General features: G+C 35.5%; 2 protein-coding genes across 2 annotated transcripts; both read right to left on the bottom strand.

The window, feature by feature from the left end:
• Window positions 1-495: 495 nt before the first annotated feature.
• On the bottom strand, window positions 496-16,510 carry LOC306859981 (rho GTPase-activating protein 4-like). The gene is made up of 24 exons (XM_079401452.1): window positions 16,302-16,510; window positions 15,248-15,325; window positions 14,623-14,794; window positions 13,224-13,386; window positions 12,889-12,951; window positions 12,637-12,765; window positions 11,546-11,674; window positions 11,241-11,462; window positions 11,068-11,169; window positions 10,723-10,911; window positions 8,436-8,520; window positions 8,322-8,349; window positions 8,100-8,196; window positions 7,953-8,013; window positions 7,799-7,876; window positions 7,590-7,718; window positions 5,657-5,762; window positions 5,352-5,573; window positions 5,135-5,199; window positions 4,886-5,054; window positions 4,304-4,402; window positions 3,839-3,970; window positions 3,693-3,759; window positions 496-3,604 (listed from the first exon to the last, which is right to left on the bottom strand). The coding sequence occupies exons 2-24, from the start codon at window positions 15,312-15,314 to the stop codon at window positions 3,431-3,433; spliced, it is 2,748 nt and encodes a 915-aa protein (XP_079257578.1). The 5' UTR covers window positions 15,315-15,325; window positions 16,302-16,510; the 3' UTR covers window positions 496-3,430.
• On the bottom strand, window positions 16,302-23,210 carry LOC306859982 (caspase-9-like). The gene is made up of 10 exons (XM_079401453.1): window positions 22,120-23,210; window positions 21,537-21,735; window positions 21,224-21,328; window positions 21,057-21,109; window positions 19,989-20,165; window positions 19,786-19,875; window positions 19,419-19,566; window positions 18,638-18,826; window positions 18,409-18,518; window positions 16,302-17,746 (listed from the first exon to the last, which is right to left on the bottom strand). The coding sequence occupies exons 1-10, from the start codon at window positions 22,249-22,251 to the stop codon at window positions 17,639-17,641; spliced, it is 1,311 nt and encodes a 436-aa protein (XP_079257579.1). The 5' UTR covers window positions 22,252-23,210; the 3' UTR covers window positions 16,302-17,638.
• Window positions 23,211-23,517: the final 307 nt, after the last annotated feature.

Below are 23,517 nucleotides of genomic sequence, written 5' to 3'. Positions count from 1 at the left end.
TCAAATCTGTTTGGATGAAGAAATACACATACAGATGCAGAGTACATTTTCTGCAAATCCTTGGGTGAATTAGTCCTTTTAAAATACTGCTAGGCCCAATTGTTTTGTACGCTGATACTTATTTATTTGGCTAGTTACATGCTGTAATTATTGTAATACAGCCCCTCACATATCAAATAATTGGATTTCTTTTTTCTTTTTGCATTGCCAGTTGTTGCATGACAAAAAAGTGCTGTGAAAATTGTTCACAAAAACATACAAGTGTTTATAACACCAACAGACAATTTGTAGTAAAACAAAGCGTTTACTTCATGGAGGGATAGTAATTGGAACATTCTGTGCTCAGTTACAAAACCAAAACTATGCCCTTAAAAGGGTATCCATCCCTCTGACATCACCATACACACGTCTCTTTGGATCCCAGATTATACATGGAATCCTTTTAAGTCAGTTTCCTCTGAGAACAGGAAATACAATGAAGACCAGTATTAAACTAATGTGAATTGAGCTTTATTAAACACTGTTTATGTGGCAAAAAAACAAACAAAGTACATCTGTTTTGAAGTCCAAACCTGAAAGCCAGGGTCATGTGGGACAAATCTGGATCAATGAAACATTCCTATGAATGAAACCATAATTTCTTCTCATCCCATAGGGTTTGTAAGACAGCTACGCAGGGCTTATTAATGGCTGTGGTTCAGGAGGACCACAGAAATCCTGCCAGTGTTGGATGGCGTTCTGTGACCGAGGTCATTCACTAATTCATAGCCGTTTCTGGCCGTTTTAGAGATTTAATAAGGAGTATGTCTGCTGAGAGATGGCCGACCCTTCAGTAAAGAAGTAATTAGGGTCAAATATAAAATGAAACTTACATAGAAAATCAATCAGATTTCTTTTTATAAATATATCACTCAATAAACAGTATGAATTTAAGGTTTCAAAATAGTCCAGGAAAGATTGGAATTCCACTTTGTAATTTTCATGTCGGAGTGATGGATTCTGAAATGTTCAATCCACATGGTAAGTGTTGTCCGCAACATTTGTTTCTTTCTTTTTTCCATTTCAGAGCAAAAGCATCTGGGGAATCTCATATATAAATAATTATATTTCTGACAGCAGAGTCCTTCAAAACAAAGTTTACAGTTTTCATTATGAAGTATATTATTCTAGTTCTGTTCTGTGTAACTGTTTAAAATATATCCCAAAACACAGCTGAGAAAACTACAGTATGATGAATAGGAAATAACAGCGTGCACATCATGTAATATAAAACCTGCATGAAGACTATTGCCACATTCACCGATGCATGGATGTATACAACATGATTACAAACAGTTGGTCTACATTAGCACTTGTATATAATTGTCGAGAGAGGGCTGAAAGAATAATAAATATAAAGATGTTTAAATCTGCTGCTGCTAAAATCATTTGCACACCAAATCAGATCATGCATGAGGATACAACATAGAACCAGCCTATACATAATAAAAAGCTGCTCAAAATAAAATGAGTTTGTACCCCATTTCATCTCCAAAATATTTATTTAGGAGCCTTTTGCAGGAATGTTTTCCAGAATTTCTGCAAGGACCGCTTGTTTATTTTACAGTATTGCATAAGCTTCGAGCATTACTCTCTAATAAGGATGAAATTACTTACACCTTAAGGTTCAGTTCACCTTAGGCCGCCCTGGCAGCTGGCCATGTTACTGGCACGCTGCTGGATACTGAACAGACAAGAAACACTTTTTTGAATGCCAGACATTACATTCTGACATTACAAGCCTGTCTTGTTTGCACTTACAGATAATTGCAAATAACTGTAAGTGTTGTAGTATTATAGAAAAGTTATGAATGGCCTATAAAGTTTATAGAAATGTAAAACTGTCAAATGAAGACTATAGAGTTTGGAAAGCACTGGTTCAGTGTTTTGTAACTTGTACCTTTTGTAGGCAATTATACTGTCGTTTTTATGGAAAGAAAAATGTTTGTGGATTTGTGTAATTATACTTTGGAAAAATGATCATTATACTAAAATTATTAATATATTACTAAATCTTGAAGAAATTGCAACTTTGATGACTATGACTACTGACTTTGCTCATTTTTGAAGAGTCTTACTGCCCTCCGGTGTTTATTAGTCTGCACTACAATTGGCTTTTAGCTTTAACATGAAAAGTAACAAACTTTGTAAAAATCATCTGTTATTTAATAACTTGCACTATACTAAAAAGTCAAGTATTTACATCAGTTCAAAAACCGAATGAACAACATACAGTACAATGGCACTATACAATATTGCAATGATTAGGCCTACATTTAGTGATTCAATAACACATTTTCCACATTTTCATGGTCGTTACAGGGACAAGATCATTTCTGGCTGTTTATGGAAACATCTGAACAGGTAGGACCCTTTATCAGGACACAGTCAAGAGCTCAGATCATTGACACCAGTGAAAATCAATATAAATATCAATAGGAAATTAACAAAATTAGAAAATCTATAGCTTGCTACCAAATATAGAGGAATTGTGGGACGACAGTATCTCTAGCCTATGTCTAGACAATGGTCTGTTGTATGTGATCTACCACAGAGGCGCTGTAGACGATGTTTTGAACCACTGGCGGGTCTGAAGTTCTTTTTTGTTCCTGTCAGTTTCAGTTTTTCCTATCCACGTGGCTGTGCAAGGAAACTTTTGTAGAGCTTTTATCAAAATGCTTACAAATATTAACACTGTGGTAGTGCAAAATGAATCATATATGGGAAGCGCATCAATAAAGACTTAACAGGCTGTAATACAATGTACATTTTTATATAAAAATACCCAAATGTTATCAATGGGAGAGTGCAGAAAAAAATCTAAATTTAAAACCATGAATTTATATCACCCAAATACACTTTCAGAAATCTATAATAAGGATTTATATTGTAGAGTTTCGCGGGAAATATCACATTTGCATGTTTGTATCAAGTTATATCCGTACACAAAGAAAGGTTGTGGGTAGCAGCTTTAAGTTTGTTGCTACAAAGAATGAGAAAACTTAATCATGGATTGTTCACGTGTTTTATACTCTTCTGGACGCTTTTTTGTTTTATGATTTAAAGAGATTGTCACGATATCTCAGGACTGTTAGTTATATCTTTTAGGTTGGAGGTGTGGTGCTGTAATTTTCACATTATAAAAAAAAAAAGTTGCTTGTTACAACAAAGTGTGTTAAAAAGAAAATGAAAATGGCAACTTAATGTACTATTACGGTCACAACACATTTAAATCTAAAAAATTCAAATATGAATTAAATTTAATTAAAAGTGCCTCTTAAACTCACCTATTTAAACTGTACAAAATATACCATAAACAGAGATTGAGCTCTCACTCAAACTGATATTTCACCTAGATTTTTGTGTTTCTGACTTTGTTTACACAGTTTTTTCAGTCTGTATGGTCAGCTGATCTAAATAAACCCTTTCCTTTCCATCCTGGTCCTTTGTTTGGAAGCGTTTGCACAGAGGAGGTGATCTCTGAGGATGTAGATGTGTTTTGATCTGGGGAAGATTGGCGAATGAGGAGCTCTTTAAACACTGAGTGCATCATGTGATGCACATCCTGCAAGGTAGTATTGACAAAAATACAATTTAATAGAGGTAGTGCGGAGAACTCATTAGGATTATAAATGATATTTAAATGCCCTGACCTTATCCACTTCTGCTGAGTATTCCTCTCCGCTTCCTCCGTCGGCAGTGCATCGTCTCATTTGAGGGCTGTGAAAGTTATAAATTTACTGATTTTGAATCTGTGATATTAAAATCTCTGTAAAAAGCAAGTAAACTAATTACACACTGTAATGTTTTCCGCAGAGCTCCTGGAGAATTTCCTGGCTGTGCATATTGTCCTGTGGGTATTTGTAACAAAACCTTTCCAGAAGTGACATGACTTGTCCCGACTCCCGCTTTGTCACTTGTGACCTTGAGCCTGGAAAAAGAATACAGATAGAAAGTCATTGGTCATCATTATGCAGTAAGACTGAAGTTCTATTCTTTGATCATCATGATGTAGTAAAAATGGTGTTCATATAAAGTTCACTTAGATTACATGCTTGTTTCTTTCCTGTTTTTATATGGACAGTGTATAAGTCACATGGTAAACTGAACAGAATTCAACAATTAGGTTCAAGAATAATAGAGCTTTTTTAAGAATAACCACCCTATTGTTGTACTAGTACAAAAACATCCACATGTTATATACACATACATATAGTTTGTCTTTACATTCAGCAGTTGACACAAAACAATCTGAGTGCTTTACCGTGTACTTTGCTCTGCTTTCTGCTCTTCTTCTGTCTGCTGTCTGCCACCGCTGGATTTCAAAGTTTCCTTCCCCTTCTGATCTTGGCCTCCATCCATGCTAACCAACATAGAGGGAGAGGATTGAGAAGTGTTAGGACACTCCAGACTGCGGTTGGTAGTAAATAATTGTGGCATTGACTCAATAGTGATAAGTGTGCTATTCCTGAGTAACATTTTATTAGTATTTTAAATCAACAAGTCCTCTAAATGCCTTTAATTTGTATAACACCCAACACAATTATGAAACTCCAAAAGACAATGACATAAATGGGTGTATAAATGCATTGATTATGGACAATCCAGCAAAAAAAAAAAAAAAGAAGTGAAATCAATAAGCAGTTTCTTCAGCTGACCATTTGCAAAGATCCGCCCCTTTGGTTACTGTTGTTCATTCAGACAAGCTTTACAGAAAGTCCCATATGAATTTTAGTAAAATGTGCTCATATATTTATTGTATATTATACTTATAAGAAGTGCACTGCAAAGCATTTTATCTGCCATTCTTCTTTGACGAATGTGGATCCAAGAGAAGAAAACCTACCATGACACACTGATATATTTATTTGGGATGAGACCCTTTGTCCCATTCACCTCCCCTCTCCACCAATCAGAGGAGGCTTTGCTGTGTAGGAAGAGACGGTCTCCTTGTTTAAAGGACAGCTCATTTGAAGAACGACCTGTGTAGTCGAACAAGGCTACTCCCTGCAGCTCTGTACATCAAAACAGACCAAAATGAATTAGTTAAGTTCTGCTAGTCCAAATATTGATAATTAAATCATGTCAACTGTACCATCTTTTGCTTCTTTCATTTGCGATTGCTCTGATTCTCCATCTCCTTCCTCTGCTGCAGCCTCACTGCAGACATGAGAAATATCAAGTCATGTTAATTTTATTTGTATAACGCTTTTCACAATACACATCATTTCAAAGCAGCTTTACCAACAATCATGTTTATGTTACTTAGTATGTATGTACAGTACACTACAAAGACGGAGCTTAATTCTTACATGTCATCTTCTAATGTCATGCACTTTTCATACACTGGCCCAGGCAATTCATTCTGGCTAGGGAAGATGCTCTCATGTTGGATAATGATGCTCTTGACCAGTGAGTTGATGCGCTGAAGCTCTGCTGCATCGCCGTTGTTTGGCCCCCTCACCAGACTGGGACCAAAGCACACTGCCAGATTATAGGGCTGCATCATATTCTCGTCACTGTACTGGGAGACACTTTAGACACACATACAGACATTCAGATGTGGGTTTTTGTGATTGATAAAGGGAAAAACCCAATGACACCTTATAATACTTACTGATGAAGGAATGCAAAAACATATCTCATTACAATGATGAGCGAGGTATGATATGAGGAGATGACGCACTTCAGCTGTGATACTTTTTTTGTCTCATCATCTATTTCTGTAAGGGAAGTAAAGTTAAATACTCCATAAAATTAGTTCATTGCTGTTACGACTGGAAGTTGACAAAAATAAATTTTTATCAGATACACATTTAAAATGGTCAGCCTTTTTCTTTGACCAAAATATTGACTTTTTCCCAATAAAACGCCCTCTAAAATAAGAATCAACTACCAATAGGCAATAGCAAAATCAGTCATATTTAGAAAAATAAAAGTAGCAGTACTTAAAATTCAAATAAATATAAAATATAACTAGCAGTGTATATATATATATATATATATATATATATATATATATATATATATATATATATATATATATATATATATATATATATATATATATATATATATATATATATATATATATATATACATACATACATACATACATACATACATACATACATACATACATACATACATACATACAAACATACGTACGCACGCACGCACATATATATATATATTGGGGAAGTCGTGGCCTAATGGTTAGAGCGTCGGACTTGCAATCCAAAGGTTGCGGGTTCGAGTCTCCGACCGGCAGGAATTGTAGGTGGGGGGAGTGAATGTCCAGCGCTCTCTCCACCCTCAATACCACGACTGAGGTGCCCTTGAGCAAGGCACCGAACCCCCAACTGCTCCCCGGGCGCTGCAGCATAAAATGGCTGCCCACTGCTCCGGGGGTGTGTTCACGGTGTGTGTGTGTTCACTGCTGTGTGTGTGTGCACGTTAGATGGGTTAAATGCAGAGCACGAATTCCGAGTATGGGTCACCATACTTGGCTGAATGTCTTAAAAAAAAAATTTTTTATATATATATATATATATATATATATATATATATATATATATATATGTACAATATATTTTTGGCCATTTAAAATTTAAATCAAAGAATGGAAATCAAAGAATGATTTACAATTATTGAAAAGTTATTTTATGTAACTACCAATCAAATGCTTGATGTCGGTAAAAAATACATCTGCATGTATTATAAATAGTGTTGTCAAACGATGAATCACGATTAATCGCATTCAAAATAAAGTTTTTTTTTACATAATATGTGTGTGTTCTGTGTATATTTATTATGTATATATAAATACACACACATACATGTATATATTTCAGAAAATATGTTCATATATTAAATATATTTATTTATAATATGAATTATATGAATATAAACATAGACATGTAAATACATGTAAATATTAAAAAAATTAATCGTGATTAATTGTTTGACAGCACTAATTATAAATACACAGTAAAAACAGTAATATGTGAAATATTTCAATTTAAAATTTTAGAATAATTAAAAATATTTTAAAATATATATATATTTTTTTGAAAAGCTGATCCTTCAGAAATCATTCTAATATGCTGATTTGCTGCTCAAGAAACCTTTCTTATTATCAATGTTGAGAACAGATGTTCTACTTTATTTTTTTACTTTCTGTTCATCAATGAAAAAAATCCATTAAAAAAAATTCAGTTATTATTTGAAATAGAAATCTTTTGTAAAATTATAAATGTATTTACTGTCATTTTTGGTTTAATGCATCCTTGCCAAATAAACATTCATTTGTTAAAAATAAATCTTAGTCTCATAAAATCTAAAGGTAATGTATGCCAAGAAGCAATTTTGCTGGATTTTTAATCAGGCACTAAATAGATTGCAAATGAAAGCCTACTGGCTAACTAAAAACCAGCCTTGCAATATGTCCAGCCCAAACTTCATGTTTAAATAGAGAATCTTATCACAGGAAAGCTAACATACACACAGTCAACATACAAGCACATAATAGTGTGGTAAAATGCTCTTACGCCCACATTCCATCAGCTGCTCATAACTGTCCTCAGGAAACAGGGGTTTCTCTAGTCCTCTAAAATAAAGTTTCAGCACTCCAGCCACAGAGTCCATGTCACACCCCCCATCAGCGAGTGGGTCATCGCCTACAAATCAATACACAAATCACAGCCTATTACTAATGCTCAGAGAAAGGGAGGATAATATCATCACCCAATGCACATACCTTTCTCAAACACATCCTTCATCTGATTCACCACCATCTGAGATCCCGGCACTCTGAACAATCCCTCATGATGTAAACCTTACCAGAGAAAAAAAACAATGATTAAGATGGAAAGAATGGTAGAAAGAGGCATTATCTACTGACTTAGAGTTACCATTGAGGTTGATGAACCGAATGCAGCTCTCCACCACTGCAGGAATGAGCTGTCCCGATGCCTAATAGGGAGGAAACACAGAGTGAGTCAGTTGCCTTGAACTGTTTTGAGAGAATCCAGAACGCTTCCTGAATCAGATAAATTTACTTGGATGTATGATAGTAGATCCCCATTGAAAAGCTTCTGGCTGATCTGGGTTCCAGGGTAGCTCTTTTTGTGACGCACAGATCTTTTGGAGCGTGTTCTAAATAAACAGAAGTGTTTAATTATAGTCATCACTGCTCTTGTTACCCCCAATAAAACATAGGAATATTGCCAAATGTTTTGACATAGAACATATTTATCTATTTTAAGCCGTAGTTTCCTTACCTGGAATGGTTACTGGCAACACTTTCAGCTGATAAGAAAAATAACCAGAAGAACAAAACTGAAGACATTTTTTCATTACAACAATTTCTGTAAAATAAGGAGAAATTATTCCACCTTTCTGAATGGCAACCTTTAGCAGGTCATGTTTGGCTTCCAGTTTTGATATTAAAGAGCTGTTACATAGATGGTCCCTGACTTTCTGCAATATAGTCACATGAAATAGAAAATGTCAGACAAAAAACAACAATAGAGATACTACTACTACTACTACTACTAACTACATATACATATATATATATTGTTTTTATATATATATATATATAAACATTATAAAAAATATTATATAGATTGCATATTATTATTATTTGTTTAATTTTAATCATATATATATTCTCAGTGAAGATCAAAATTAGAGAATAATACGGAGCCCGAGACAGCTCAACACGTTGCAAATAGATAAAACACCTGCAAATAAAGAAAACAACTTCCTCAATTTTACAACTCACATGCTGCAAATGCTCACAACACAACCAAACAAAGAGACGTGCTGCAAATAAAATTTATTTGGTTGTGTTGTGAGCATTTGCAGTGTGTTTCTTTATTTGTGTTGTGAGCATTTGCACCACCTGCTGTCAAACTGATGATGTTTTCTTGATTTGCTGGTGCTTTTTCTATTTGCATGTGTTTTCTGAAGTTGCAGCTCGTTGAGCTCTCTCGGCCACTGTATAATAATCTATAAATACTTTTTTTTTTTTTTCTGAAATATTGTTAATCTTCATAGCTCAAAATTTGAAGGAATATTAGCTGTAGGTATACCACTGTTCCACTAACATGTGAAAAACACAGTGATCAAAATCAGAGAACAGTAACCACGGTAGCATGAAAGAAGATTACAACTAAAGGTTACAACTCTCAGAAATTAGGAGGAAGTGTAGAGGCCTTTGCTTTGAATGACTTAAGCACATCTGTGGCCACACGACATCAGTTGTTTCTCACACTGCTCTGGTGTGATTTTGCTCCGCTCTCCTTCTAGTCCCTTCTATAGTTCGGTGACTGTAGTGGGTTTCTTAGCCATAATTTTGTCACCAAGGATTTTCCAGAGATTTTGAGTCAGGTTTAGATCGGGACTCTGGGCCGGCCATTTCATTATTTCAGTGTTCTTAGCGTCAAGGAACTGTTACACATTTTGCAGTGTGACAGAAGTATTGTCTTTCATGAAAATTGCAGGCTGATTGAGCAATGCTTGCAGGGAAGGAACTGCATGCTGTTACAGGAGGCTCTGATAAAAATTTGCATTCACTCTGCAATTTCGCTGTATGAGAGGTCCAACGTCCAAAATATCCCCCAAATCATGACACGTCCTCCTCCACCTTTCACTGACTTCTTTACGCACTTGGGCTTCAGTCTTTCCCCAGTTGGACACTGAACAAAATGTTTCCCATAAGACCTCAATAAATTAAACTCATCACTAAAGTGAACCCTGGACCAGTTCCCCTCTCTCTACACAACATGCTTCTCAGCAAAGGTGATCTTAGCCTTTCAGGTCACTGCAGAGTGCACTTTCAGTCTGACTTCTCTTAAACATGCAGAGACAAATCCATACCCTGTTCAGCGCTGTTCTGGCAAGCAATTCCAGCTGCAGTGCTGAGCCAATTCCCCATTGAGATTCTCCTTATTGTGCTGTCTTCTCATTCATTTGTCTTACGTAGACAACCAGCCTTTTTAGGGGACTTGAATGAATTAGTGTCATTGTAAGCCTGCAATTTTTGAGAAATCACAGATTTGGAATGACCAACTTCTCTTGCAATGGCTGAAAAGGTCATCCCTTTGGCCTTCGTCTGGACAACCTCCTGTCACAGTGTTGCAATCACCTTAGAGCTGCCAGCCATCTTACAATTGGAGGAATGCTGTCAGTTAAACAAGGTTTGTCATATAGTTAAGGAAAATGCGAGGTGCCAGATTAACACCAATAACTTGTAGGTAGGTATCTGTAAGTGTTCTCTAATTTCGATCAGTTCTTTTTCAAATATCTCATTTAAGTTTTTCGTACTTTGCTTCAGAATACAATTAATTTATGCTTTAAAAACTACCCTTCTACTCGTGTTAGGAAACCTTCAAACAGGACTTAGCAGTGACCTTGAAATTTAGGAAATTGTAAGTTCTTTTGATCTCCACTGTATATATTTATATCTATATACATTATCAATGTTGAAAAGCATTTTGTAAAATATTTTAGTTGGAAACCATGATGCATTTTTCCAGATTCTTTGACAAACAGAAAGTTTTCAACAACAGTATTTAAAAATGTCATTTAATATATTAAATATTTTATAATAATAATAATTTATATTTATATATATATATATATATATATATATAAAATGTATAGATGTATGATTACCGAGAAGTACAGAGTCTCAGTGTCCGGAAGGCTGGCTCTGCGTTTCAGCTGATAGGCCTTACTGACTGATATATCACTGTTCCCATCTGGTGATGATGAGCAACTAAGAAAGTCTGGGGTAGATCCAAAGGTGTCCTCTACAATACCATCCAACATGGAAGACTGAGCTGACTGAAGTAATTTGCCAGACTGCAATAAATTGTATGCATATTCATGTTTAGACAAACAGACTCATTCGATTTATAATGAGTACACAAAGATACAGCATTCATTCGTCCCAAATATCCCTACATCTATCCTATATTTTAGTAGTAGTGCCGCATGTGGTGCTTTGGGTTTGCGTACCTCCTCAACATCTGTGGTGACTGAACACAGCCTGGACTGCAGCTGCTGGAAGCGAGTCACCAGCTCACACATCATCTCACATTTTGCCGACACCTCAACCACCTGGAAAAGGATACATACATAAGCAACCACACATTTCTCCACTTATACAGACACATATTATCAAGAAGTACCTGGTCGCCTTCGTAGGGTTGGTACTGAAAGCGGAGGGGCAGGCAAAAGGCAGAGATGTTGGTCTGCATGAGAGTGTCTCTGTCCTGGTTCTGGTTCAGTTCCGACACAGTTGTGTCCAGGTGCTGCATCCCAGTGCTCAAGTTCTGCTGGGCCCATTGGCGGCTGGCCATGTAAAAATGAAACACCTTGGATATGGACTGGTGGTAACCCAGATCACAGCACTGAGAGGACATGCAATGAGAGGTTGAGTTCAACCTGCTCAGTACTGAAACCTGATTATATAGACTGAATGTTATGAACTCACATCTATGAGAGTGGAGAGATCTTGAAGGTAGTATTTGTTCATGCATGCATTTGCCGCAGCCAAGTTGAGGAGGTAGTCATTGCGTGCTTTTGTGCACTTTAGCTGAATCTCCTGAACTTTACCTTGCCTCTGTGCACAAATAAAGTGGTGAGATGTAACCTCAGATGTTACTGGAACAATCACTTATCCACACACATTCAGTGAGTCACATGTCAAATCACACATGGCGACCACAATAACTAACCGCTATGATCTATAGTCTGCCAGTCAGATGCAGCGAACACTTGCCCCACATCACTCTGCACAGTGGAGGATGCAGCTCATGTTCATGCAGGCAAAACATTGTAACAGTGTCTCTTGCTTCCTTTGATTCTGTCACCAGTCAATTTTTTTGTGCCATAATGTTGATTAACACAATTCTGACACATTCCTAAAGTTCTTTAAAAACAACATGAACAAAATAATAAAATAATAACATAGGCATGAGATAACTATAATGAGGGAATAAATTCATAATTTGTGGCCTTTTCACGGTTTACACAAAAATATTAATATTTAAAGATTGTAAAGAAAAAAATTTTTTTTTACATTGATAATACAAGAAATGTTAAATATTGAGCACCAAATCAGAATATTATAATGATTATAATGATTTCTGAAGGATCATGTGATACTGAAGACTGGAGTAATGGCTGCAAAAAATTTGGCTTTGCCATCACAGGAATAAATTACACTTTAAAATACAGTGAAATAGAAAATAATTATTTTAAATTGTATAATAATATTTCATAACATTCCTTTTTTCTTAGTGTATTTTTAATTAAATTACATTAGTGAGTATAAGAAATAGTGGCTTCTTTCAAAAACCTTATAACCTAACCAAGCTTTTGAATGGTAATATATACAAAATTTAAAAAAGAGAGAGAGAAAATAATATACCCCCCCCCCCCCCCCCCCCCCCTCTCTCTCTCTTTTTTGGCAACCAACATTAGTTGATTGAGCTTAACTTGTACTAAACCCTAAATAAATCTAAATTATAACCATTTCATTCACAACCATTTCATATTTAGGTATTAAAAATGGAGATATACTTTCTCTATTTGTCTTTCCATCTTTTTAGAAGCACTTTGCTTCTGCTTTTCCTCCAGTCTGACTGCCTCCTTTAGTTTGCTTTCTGCAGACAGGAACTCAGTGTAGTATTGGTAATAAGTCTTCAAGTCCTGGTTTTCAACAAAAATAGGAATGAGGTTTGCAGTGACATTTTACCATCCATTAAACGCAAGTAAACATTGTTTCTGAAAGAAAAATGTGGCTCGATGAGAGGAATGAAGGGTTAAGCTCACCGTATGAAGTTCTGCGGTGACCTTCAGAAGTCCATCCTGTAACTGAGTGCAAATGTCTCTGCTCTGAAAAATATAAACAATGAAAAAAAAAAAACAGAAAGATAAATTATATTGCAATGTATTTGTATTACAATGTAAGGCGAGTGGCAGGTGACTATGTCAAAGGCATTTCTGTGCATTGTCTGCAAAGTGTCAGTGCAAAGGAAGCCACGTTTATATGTGGGCATGTTTGCTCCTTCAAGTGTGTGGGTGTTTGTTTTTGCAAATGTTGAAGGATATGAAAATGTGTGTGTGTGTGAGCGAGATGTTGTGTATGTGTGATGGTGGGTGTGTACCCGTTTGGACAGGCGTTGGACATGTTCAACACAGTGTGAAAGCTGCTGAGGCACAGTGTTGCTGTAGCTGTCACTCAAGAAACTGTGATCTCTGCTCTCCTGACGTGTTTGCATCAACAACACCTGCCAGCAGTTAACCACTGACTGATGGCTAGGCTCCTTCCTGAGGGGCATAGAAATAGAGAACTGAGTTAGATAGTTCCTGGTAAGCAACAGATACACAGCTATATATACACTGTAAAAAAATATTATTTAGTAACTAATTCCATAGAAATTTTATGTTCAGTGAATTTCTGACTTCAAAGTGTTGCCTGAATTGTTATTTTTTAGTTGGCTCAACCTTTACTGAAGTTTTATAGTGCACGTACATGTGTTTTTATTAATTTAGTCAACATTAGCATCGCTAATTGTTGACTGGATTTGAAAATAATCATTCAATGTTTTTCAAATATATTTGTGTAGACTTAATATATATTATCCTCTCAACTAAGGCCAAGCAATAAAATTAGCTCAACTTAAATATTTTTGCCCTTCCAACATTTTGTTAATTTGATTTTTTACAGTGTACACAGCAAGTCTGAAACAAAATATATACACTACTGTTTAAAATTTGGGGTCAGTAAGATTTTTTTTTTTTTAAGAAATGTATTGTTTTATTGAGAAAGGATGCATTAAATTGATCAAAGTGACAGAAAAATAATTTATAATGTTACAAAAGGTATGTAATTGAAATAATTGCTGTAAGTAAGTGCATTTTAAAATAAATTGAAATAGAAAAAAATACTCTAAATTGTAATAATAATTCACAATATCACTAATTTTACTGTATTTTTAAACAAATAAATGCAGCCTTGGTGAACATATACGACTTATGTCAAAAATATTTAGTAACACTTTACAATAATTTGTTAATATTGGCTAATGCATTAACTAACAATAAGCAATACAATTGTTACAGTATTTTTTATTTTTTTGTTAATGTTAGTTGTGCAACCATTTAAATATTAGTATAACAGATAACAGATTCAACTTTTGATTTTAATAATGTATTACTAGATGTTGAAATTAACATGAACTAAATTAACAAATGCTTTAAAAGTATTTTTCATTGTTAATGTTAACTAATGTAAGCCAAGTTAACAAATTGAACCTTATTGTAAAGTGTTACCAAACTTTCTAACTGACCCCAAACTTTTGATAGGTAGTATATATAGAATTATATATATAATATGTTATTGTGCCATTTTTTGGTTGCTATGTTTGGGGTATCTCTCTTTAAAATAAATTGCTCTTTAAGAGTGTCATAAGTGCCTACTTTTTTTTTTTTTTTACTGTATATACAGATTCTTGACAAGTTTTTCATGCATTAATAGTGATTTTTTTCTTTTCATATCCTCACTTCCTGGTTCTGGAGGAGAACCTGTCACACAGTTTGTCCAGTGAGCGGGCGTACTCCCCTTCAATCTCGCCTCGTCTGCGCAAATAATCGATCAGATCTTGGAACACTTGAGTCTTCTGCTCCACCTGACCATCAAATATTCTCAACTGCTCTGCCAGCTGCAAACGCACCTCTAGTGGCGAGAAAGAGAGAGATCGGTTAATCTGTTTCATTTGACAGGTGTCAAAAAACAGTTAACTGGAACATGTTGACTTCACAAAGTTGAACTAATTAACTAACTAACTAAAATTAGATAGATAGATAGATAGATAGATAGATAGATAGATAGATAGATAGATAGATAGATAGATAGATAGATAGATAGATAGATAGATAGATAGATAGATAGATAGATAGATAGATAGATAGATAGATAGATAGATAGATAGATAGATAGATAGATAGATAGATAGATAGATAGATAGATAGATAGATAGATAGATAGATAGATAGATCTGTTTTGGAAGCACATACAAAACTTGCAACAGAAACTGATCAGCAAATTTAATCTTACTGGAAAGGAAATAGTTTGGGTTTCCATTGCTCCAAAATCTTAAAGTGTATCCAATGTTAGGACATCTGTTACCTTTAATCTGTGTATCATAGTCCGCCGTCCCCACTCTGTCCCTCCTCAGTTTGACATGGGACGACATTGTAGCTCCAGCTAGGTGAATGAACAGAAGCCATGTAGAAGTTTAAAGAATATAAAAGATTTTCATTAGCACGTCATGCTTTTAATTTTATATTTTGATCCATTTTGACCAATCTTGACCACAGAAATTAGAAACATGTACATTGACTTTTAATGCAGACTTCACATTCATATTATCATTTCATCCATTTTAGCTGATTTGTAAACCTACAATACCACAAGTCCTGAGGCAATCAACCATTGTGTAGAATAATTATTTTGCTGTCTAGAAGACTATAAAGTAAACACTCATCATTTAACATCATATAAAATGTCTTGTATAATATATTCAGATTCAAAAGAAAGAGAAATTGAGAATAAGCACACACACATATATATACATACATATATACACACACACAAAATCCAAAACAAATTCTATATTAAGACATTGCACTTATTCATGTGTTGATTGTAATCTCCAGCAGAAGCGTGACAGCAGTGACCTAAAGTACAGTGGATGTACAGTGCATTGTTCAATTGTAGTGAACAAATTGCACATCTAGGGAGTCTAAAAATGGGGAAGGTAGCAGACTTCCTGTGTTAAGAGCAAATCAGACTGCAGCAGCACACTCTCACCATGAGTCATGACAACAGGCTACCCCCTCAGACTCTCTCCTTCTATCATTCTTCACAGAAACTTCCCCATTTACATCTCATGAAAGTAACTAAACGGTCACCGAAATAATTGATTTCAGATTTCCAAATGTGACAAACAGACATATTCAGGAATTAAACATGCATGTTTCGCAACCACAAGCAAATTTTAATCAGTTTTCTTGCCATAAGATTTATCTCTATCTATTTATATGCATTTTGTATTAGTCAAAAGTAATGTATGAAATCTGACCAAATAACACATGCAAATGAACAACTACAAAATAAATTACATAATAAAACAACAAAATCATGCTATTTTTGTATTTGTAAGTAAACCCACAACACTTACCTTTTTAGATCCTGCAGACGTTCACATTGGCATTCTCAATTTATACTCTTAAACAGATTCCACACTCCCTTAGTATCGCTTGTCCAAAGTCCTGAGAAACCGTCTTTCTCTCGCACACAAGCACTGTGAGATACAGAGAAAGACAAGACCTTTCTCCTCCTTCCTCACTCAGTCACTGTTGCTGACAGTAAGTGTACTGAATGCTGAGTAAAACTTCACATTACTGGCCCCTCCTCCCTCACCGTGCTTTCTCACTTTCACAAACACTATCTTTTCAATTTGGATTCAAGCAGCCATTTATCTGAAATGCTTTATTTGGGGGTTATGTGCCTCAGAAACGGCTATTTATGTCTGCCTGTTTAGACTGATGTTAATCTGAAAGTAAGTGGCAGTTTCCATTGAAGATCTTCCCACACAAGTCGACAATAATAAGGTTGAAACAAAAGTAGGTAGTGGAAAACACTTTGATTCTGATGCATCTAAACTGAGCTGCTTTGACCCCAAGATAAGCATTATGACCTTTCAGTTTTCCTTTAACGGAAGGAGAAGCGGCTTGTATGGATCACATTGCATCACAGGTCATTTTTGTTCACTTGTGCAGCTGCACTGTTCCTATTTATTTAATCCATCCAAACTTATGAAGCACAAAAGGAGGAAATAAAAACAGATATGTTCTGTTTTTGCAACAGATGGCACCTACTTAGCACCAAATAAGTTAATAACAGTTGAAATTCACTTTATTATTAAAAATGTTAAGTGAGACCTAGCTTTGCTTTCATATTCTCACACAGATCTATTGCTCTTATATGGGTTTTATTGGTGTTAAGTGTGTGAGGACCTATTCATTTCCTTCCTCTCCTGAGTGTCTTATCTGTTTCCCATGATAAATCTAAATCTAAGTCTGTTTGTGACTATATTAGTCTCATTAATTGAACTATAAGTTTCATTTGTATGCAACTGGGTATTTCTTAAGAACATAGTGTGACAGTTAACCACCGTAAAATACCACAACTGAACCACAACTGCAATAAAAGTCTATTGTCCTCCTACTGCTGTGCACTATAGAACGTTTAAAAAATCCATCTGCACTTTTACAATGAACAAGCTACATGTTTTTAGTGGTTTATATTTGTGAAGTTTACCTTCTGCTTGCAAATGTAGAATTCTAAAAATAGAATCATGTTAAAAACAAAAATTCCAGTCAAATGGTCTGTTCACGTGGTTAAGTTTATGATGTAAAAAATTACAAATGTTTTTTTTTTAATCACATTATATCAAGCACATGGCAGTGTTCCAACTGCAGCAAAAAACAAAAAAAAACAAAAGTCTTCAAGTAATCATGACCGTGAAGACTGAAAGTAGAGAAGTTTTCGGAGGAAGTTGAAAGATCCGGGCATTTGTTTATACAGGCCTTTGGCAGATATCTGGGAGACTGCATCATTTACCTAAAGAAAATAGATATTTCATATATATAACTTATTTTAATGCAAAACATATATATATATATATATATATATTTGAACTTGAAAATCAAACCAAAACATTTTGGTATATTACATAGGCACGAATTATATTAATATTGTCTATTTTTGCTTAAATATCTAACTAATCTATGTAATTAATCTAACTTAAAATAAGTTTATTTTTATTTATTTTTTGGACACAGGACACAAACCTAAAGCTGCGTTTACACTGCAGGGCTTTATGCACAGATCCGACAATATCCAATCTGAATCACATGTGATTTAAAAATCAGATTTTTTGTTTCAGTGTAAATGCAACCTAAAAGTATGAATGAATTTTATGTCTAGCAGCAGTGAAAATATAGCACTTCAATAGGAAGAGTTTGTATGCGATGCAGTTTGAGGAGCAGACTATAGTTTTTCCTTGGCGTCAAATCTTTTAAACAAATTATCTATAAGTTAGAACAATAAATAAAATAGCAGAATATCTACTGCTTGTTATGGAAACATTCCATAATACTGCTGTAGCCCAACTGGTAGCATTATTATTGCATAATTTGGTTTGGTGTGGTTTTTCCATGTTTGAAGACATATTTATTGTATCTATCAGTTGTTTTAAGAAGCTTTACAGGACAAAGACGTACCATCATTAGCATGGTCACCAGATCATCCGTGGCAGCATTCTCCTCAAGCACACGATCAAGATTCTCCACATACCAGGATCCGGCCTGCGTGTCCCTCCAGGAGACATAGCCTGCAAATGCATTAGCATGTGTCATTTACTTGTGTTTGCCATTCAAAAGGGAAATATTAAATCAACCAAAAAACTATTTATGGCACAACATGTAATTCTGTAATGACCAAAACACAGACCTGGAAAGGTTGAGTAGGACACCAGGATATCGCTGGGTGTGGGCAAAGTGGCCCGAGCATCAAGTTCATCAGACGTGCTGAGAGAGTCACTGCTGGAGGATATGGGAATAGCGTCCATCTGATCATCTATCCCACCCATAGAGGGCTCTACCTCATCTGGAGAAACCTCAAAACCTGTGTCCTTCTCACCTACAGGTGAGAAGAAAAAAGTTAGCATAATCTGAAAAACTACAGCACACTAGGAAATGTTATATTTAAAAACCTCTGATTATTTTTAGGTGTGGTCACATTAGCAAAATTTGGGATAAGGTCCATTATCTATCATAAATAATGTAGCGATGTATGAAGCACAGCTTACACAGAAATCTCCTACAAACCAAGCAGTTTTCTGTTGGTCAACACTGTGAATTCAACTTGAACCAGTTGCAAAATTTGCGTGGGGAAAATTCTTCATGGTGAGCTGTAATACTATCATGATCCTTAGCTTAAGCCAGACAGTGATTCATCTTTTATGAATCATTAAAATATTGTTATCCAGGATGCTGTGAGCATGAAGATTGTAGTGTACACTGTGTTTTTAAAAGCTTAGCTTAAAGGCTCCAGTATACTTCAAGCAAAAATGAAGAATGAACTGGTGTGAACTAAATAAGGCCAAAACGAAGTTCGCTCATGCAAATATCTAATCACATATGATCAAATGACATGAAAATTTGCAGAACGATAGCAAATGTGACCACATCTTTTAGCTACAAGACTTGTGAAAGATTTTTGAGATGCCCACCTCCTCCACAGGCCTGGATGAAGAACAGTTTGGGCTTGCCCTGCAGAGAAGGACAGTTCTGGCCATTGAGGTAGTTTGTGATTAACTGAACTGGGACAGCTGGTCCGTCAACACCATGAACTGCTCCGGGAAAACGATTGTGGTTTGCCTAAACATTAGAGAAATGTCGAGCACCAAAGCAGAATGAGAAAATTGCACTAATGTTTTTGTAATTGGATAGCTTGATGGTGTTCTACAAAAAAGGAGGAAGCAAATAAAATTGCTTTGCAGGTTGTACTTCTTTGTTGAAAACTAATAGTATTCATAAATGTGAAGACAAATATAACATATATCCTCTTTTTTTGAAAAAATATGTGACTGGTTTTACCTCAGTACCATGTGAAAGGATGATCACCACACAGCAGTCATACGCAGAATGATCCCTCTTTGCTAAAGATGCCATCTCGTGTCTTATGCGCTAGAGAGGGGAGAATTTTTTATTTTTTTCATTTTTAAAATGTAATAAAGACAGACAGACTTTTATCTTACTGCTTTGTTTACAGTGAGAAGAAGAGGAAGCACTGTGCTTACTTTGTACTTCAAGTTCCTTTTTGCAATAACCTCAAAGCTGAGAGCTTTAAATCTTTTCTCCATCTTGTTGCAGTCAATGTCGGACCCCTTTCTATCTTTTAGATCACAGTCTGGGTCAAAATCCACATTGTTTATAATCAGGCAGATCCCACATGGACTGGCATCCATCTTATAGCACTGCACAAAAAATATTAAGTGGGTGGTTACGTACAATGGTGCAATTAAGATTTCTTTTTTTTGTCGTTGTTTTAAAAAGAAGTCTCTTATGTTCACCAAAGTGGTATTTATTTGATAAAAAATACAGTAAAAACTACTTTTATTACAATTTAAAATAAATACAGTTCTGTCATGAAACTTCGGTTGGCGCAGGCTAAGTCCTAACTCAGTCTGATATAATCACATCATTATTCACATGGTGCAGCGAATTGATTTTTGTTGCATCAGCAGCCAATGAGCTCGCTGTTCAACATTCAAATACTTGGCCAGTGTTTGCTGTAGCAGTTTGCTGCATGCTTCAGTAACCCTCCACCTTCCCCAGCTCCACCTGTCTAGATCTGCTATGGGTAATTTCATGCATGTTATATGTGCAGCAACAGGAAGTCTTAGATGCTCACAGCAGCATGTCTGTGGATGCATTGACAATAGCAAGTCTCGGTACTTGCTCTGCCTCATCAGCAGCTGCGTAGCAGATCTATTCCACCAAGACCAAATACATTAAAATTGCTATAAAAATATTACCATGCTAATCTTTCAGAGAGTTGTTATGACAGAACTGTTATCTACTATATTTTGAAATGTAATTATTTCCTGTGATGGCAAAGCTGGATTTTTAGAAGCCATATGAAATCTCACTGACTCCAAACATTTGAACAGAACAAATATTATAGTATTGGTGTTAATAAACATTTCTTATAATCAATGTGGAAAATAGTTGTGCTGCTTAAATTTTTTATTTTTTGGAAACCATATACATTTTGAGAATCACTTGCACACATTTATCAGTGAATTATTAAGAATGAATAACTTTTAAAACATTCAGGATTGTTCGCTGAGAATGAACACAGTTACCTGTATACTGTCTCTCCTTGGTCTGGTTGGTCTAACCACTTGAGTTTCAAAAGCTGTGTAAATGCATAAATCCAAAGGTTATGCTTTCTAACCAAACTGCACTTTACTTTTTAATAACAGATGAGAACTAACATAGTTTATTGAGAATTAAAACAGGACTGACTCACATGGGCTAAGAGGATTGGGCACAGGCAGTCGATCTGGTCTCAGTGGTTCTAACCGTGATGGAGTAAAATCAGGTCTGTCTGGTTTTTCTGCATATTTTGGATTTTCTGCATTGAATCATAAGATCAAATAAGATATCTCTATACATCTTTTAATATACTTTAGGGAAAATTCATTGCAGAATGCCAGTTACAGGTAAGGCTCAAGAAGATCACGGGTAGGTGAGGGCGTTTTATGTTCCACTGTATTATGGGAACATCCTAAGTAAATATATCCAAGTAAATCCTGTGTTTTTAATGGAAATAACACACTTACGGACTGGCAGAGGGATCAGCGAAGGCTGTACAGGGACAGAAGGAGGCAGACGAGCACCACCACCACACTGAAGGAGCTCTGCGAGGTCATGTTGGCCCGTTTCTCGTAGACACTCCAGGAAGGCTGGGAAAGCCTGACTCCCTCTCGTCTCCAAGTCTATCACCAGTTGTCTGGCTTTGTCACGTCTTGGTATCTTGTTCTGTTAGGAGAACAAACATGTTTCACATTTGCAGGTTTGCAATAAGGGAACCACTCACACATGAATGGTCATATCATCTTACCTTCATAATTGTAAACTAAACAATATGCATTACTAACAAGTGGAGTGTGAACATCCTGTATGAAGCATGACAGTTAAGCAGATTGACAGTCTGAGATTCCTTTCACTTTCAGTGCATCATGTTACCATACAATTATAGTGAATGATGACTTTGACAGTTATTATGCTTAGAATTCTTCATTTGTGTTTCATAATGGTTTGATAAGGGTGAGTGAATAAATAACAAATTGTATTGTTCCTTTATGAACTTTCATAATCCCGTTCTCAGTTTCCCATTTATGTAAACGAAGACATGAGTGTTACCTGTATTTCATCGATCATGTCCTGGGTGAAGACCCCCTTTGACAAAAGTCCATCGTAGATGTCTGAAGGATTTAATGCCGTGACTATATTAAGCCTGTTCCGCTGAAGTATATGTCTGTGTTTGGGGTCCATCCTGGCAATAATTCGGTATTAAACGTGTTTGTGACTATGAGAGATTTTCAATATGACGAAATATTTGTTAATTAATGTGTGGAAGTAATATACAGTAAACGCGTAAAAAACTGAGATGAGTTGGTTTTTAATCAACAACCCGGGGCTCTGCTCGCTCGGCGCCCGGATTTTCTTCCTTGTTTACATCTTGCTGGCGATGACGTCACGCTCTCTGGGCTTGCACACAGTGAAACTGAAACGATATAAATTCAACGTTACTCATGTGATTTCTGTCAAAATGAAATACAACATTCCATACGTAGATAAATAAACGTAGTTGAACTGAAATATAAAAAGCAGCTAATATTAGTGATAAAGTTCCATATAAAACGAAATAAATAGGAGTTGTTATTATTAAACACTGTAATAATATTACACTAATATAAAATAGTAACCTTCTTTATTGTTGTCGTATCACAATGTTCGCATAATTACATGATTTATCATCAGATGATTCAAAAATAGCCCTTTTTTAAAATAAAGGTAAAAACGTGTATTTTATTATTTCTGCTTTCTATTACCGTGTGTGCGTGTACTGCTTTGACAACATAAAATAATGTGTTGGGAACTAGTTACATGTAACCGAATTACGTTGATTTAAAATAAATATAACTGTAATCTGTTACAGTTACTGAGAAAAAAAAGTTACTTATGAAAATTACATTAGTTACATCTTAATTTCACGCACGCACACAGTCTGGTCAACTATCCTTGTAGGGACTCTCCATAGACGTAATGTTTTTTATACTGTACAAACCGTATTTTCTATCGCCCTACACCTAAACCTACCCCTTACAGGAAACTTTTTTTACTTTCTCAAAAAAATCATACGCATGATTTATAAGCTTTTGTATCCATGGGGACCTCAATTTAGGTCCCCACCGTGACACGAGTCCTTCTGTGTATTCAGGTTTAAGTCCCCACCAGGATATATAAACCTGTACACGCACACGCACACACACACACACACACACACACACACACACACACACACACATGTTGGTTTTTGTGGTTTATGGGGACTCTCCATAGGCGTAATGGTTTTTATATTGAACAAACTGTGTGTGCTATTGCCCTACACCTAAACTTAGCCCTCACAGGAGACTTTGTGCATTTTTAGATTTTCAAAAAAACACCATTTAGTATGTTTTTTAAGCCTTTTGAATTACGGGGACATAGGCAGTGTCCTCATAAACCACCTTCATATTGTAATACCTCTGTCTCATA

The sequence above is a fragment of the Barbus barbus genome, assembly GCF_936440315.1.
Source record: "Barbus barbus genome assembly, chromosome: 40".
NCBI lineage: Eukaryota > Metazoa > Chordata > Actinopteri > Cypriniformes > Cyprinidae > Barbus > Barbus barbus.
This window is presented reverse-complemented; position numbering and strand designations above follow the sequence as displayed.

Bases quoted from the DNA above. Each gene is read 5' to 3' on its own strand.
- LOC306859981 (XM_079401452.1), bottom strand. From the start codon at position 15,314: ATGTCGTCCCATGTCAAACTGAGGAGGGACAGAGTGGGGACGGCGGAC. The intron at 8,197-8,321 runs GTAAGGAAACTA...CTGTTTATTTAG, and splicing joins GTTGCCAGTAACCATTCCAG to AACACGCTCCAAAAGATCTG. The intron at 4,403-4,885 runs GTAGGTTTTCTT...TATGTTGGTTAG, and splicing joins AAATATATCAGTGTGTCATG to CATGGATGGAGGCCAAGATC.
- LOC306859982 (XM_079401453.1), bottom strand. From the start codon at position 22,251: ATGGACCCCAAACACAGACATATACTTCAGCGGAACAGGCTTAATATA. The intron at 19,876-19,988 runs GTAAGCACAGTG...TCCCCTCTCTAG, and splicing joins AAAGGAACTTGAAGTACAAA to CGCATAAGACACGAGATGGC. The intron at 18,827-19,418 runs GTGGGCATCTCA...TCTCACCTGTAG, and splicing joins CATCCAGGCCTGTGGAGGAG to GTGAGAAGGACACAGGTTTT.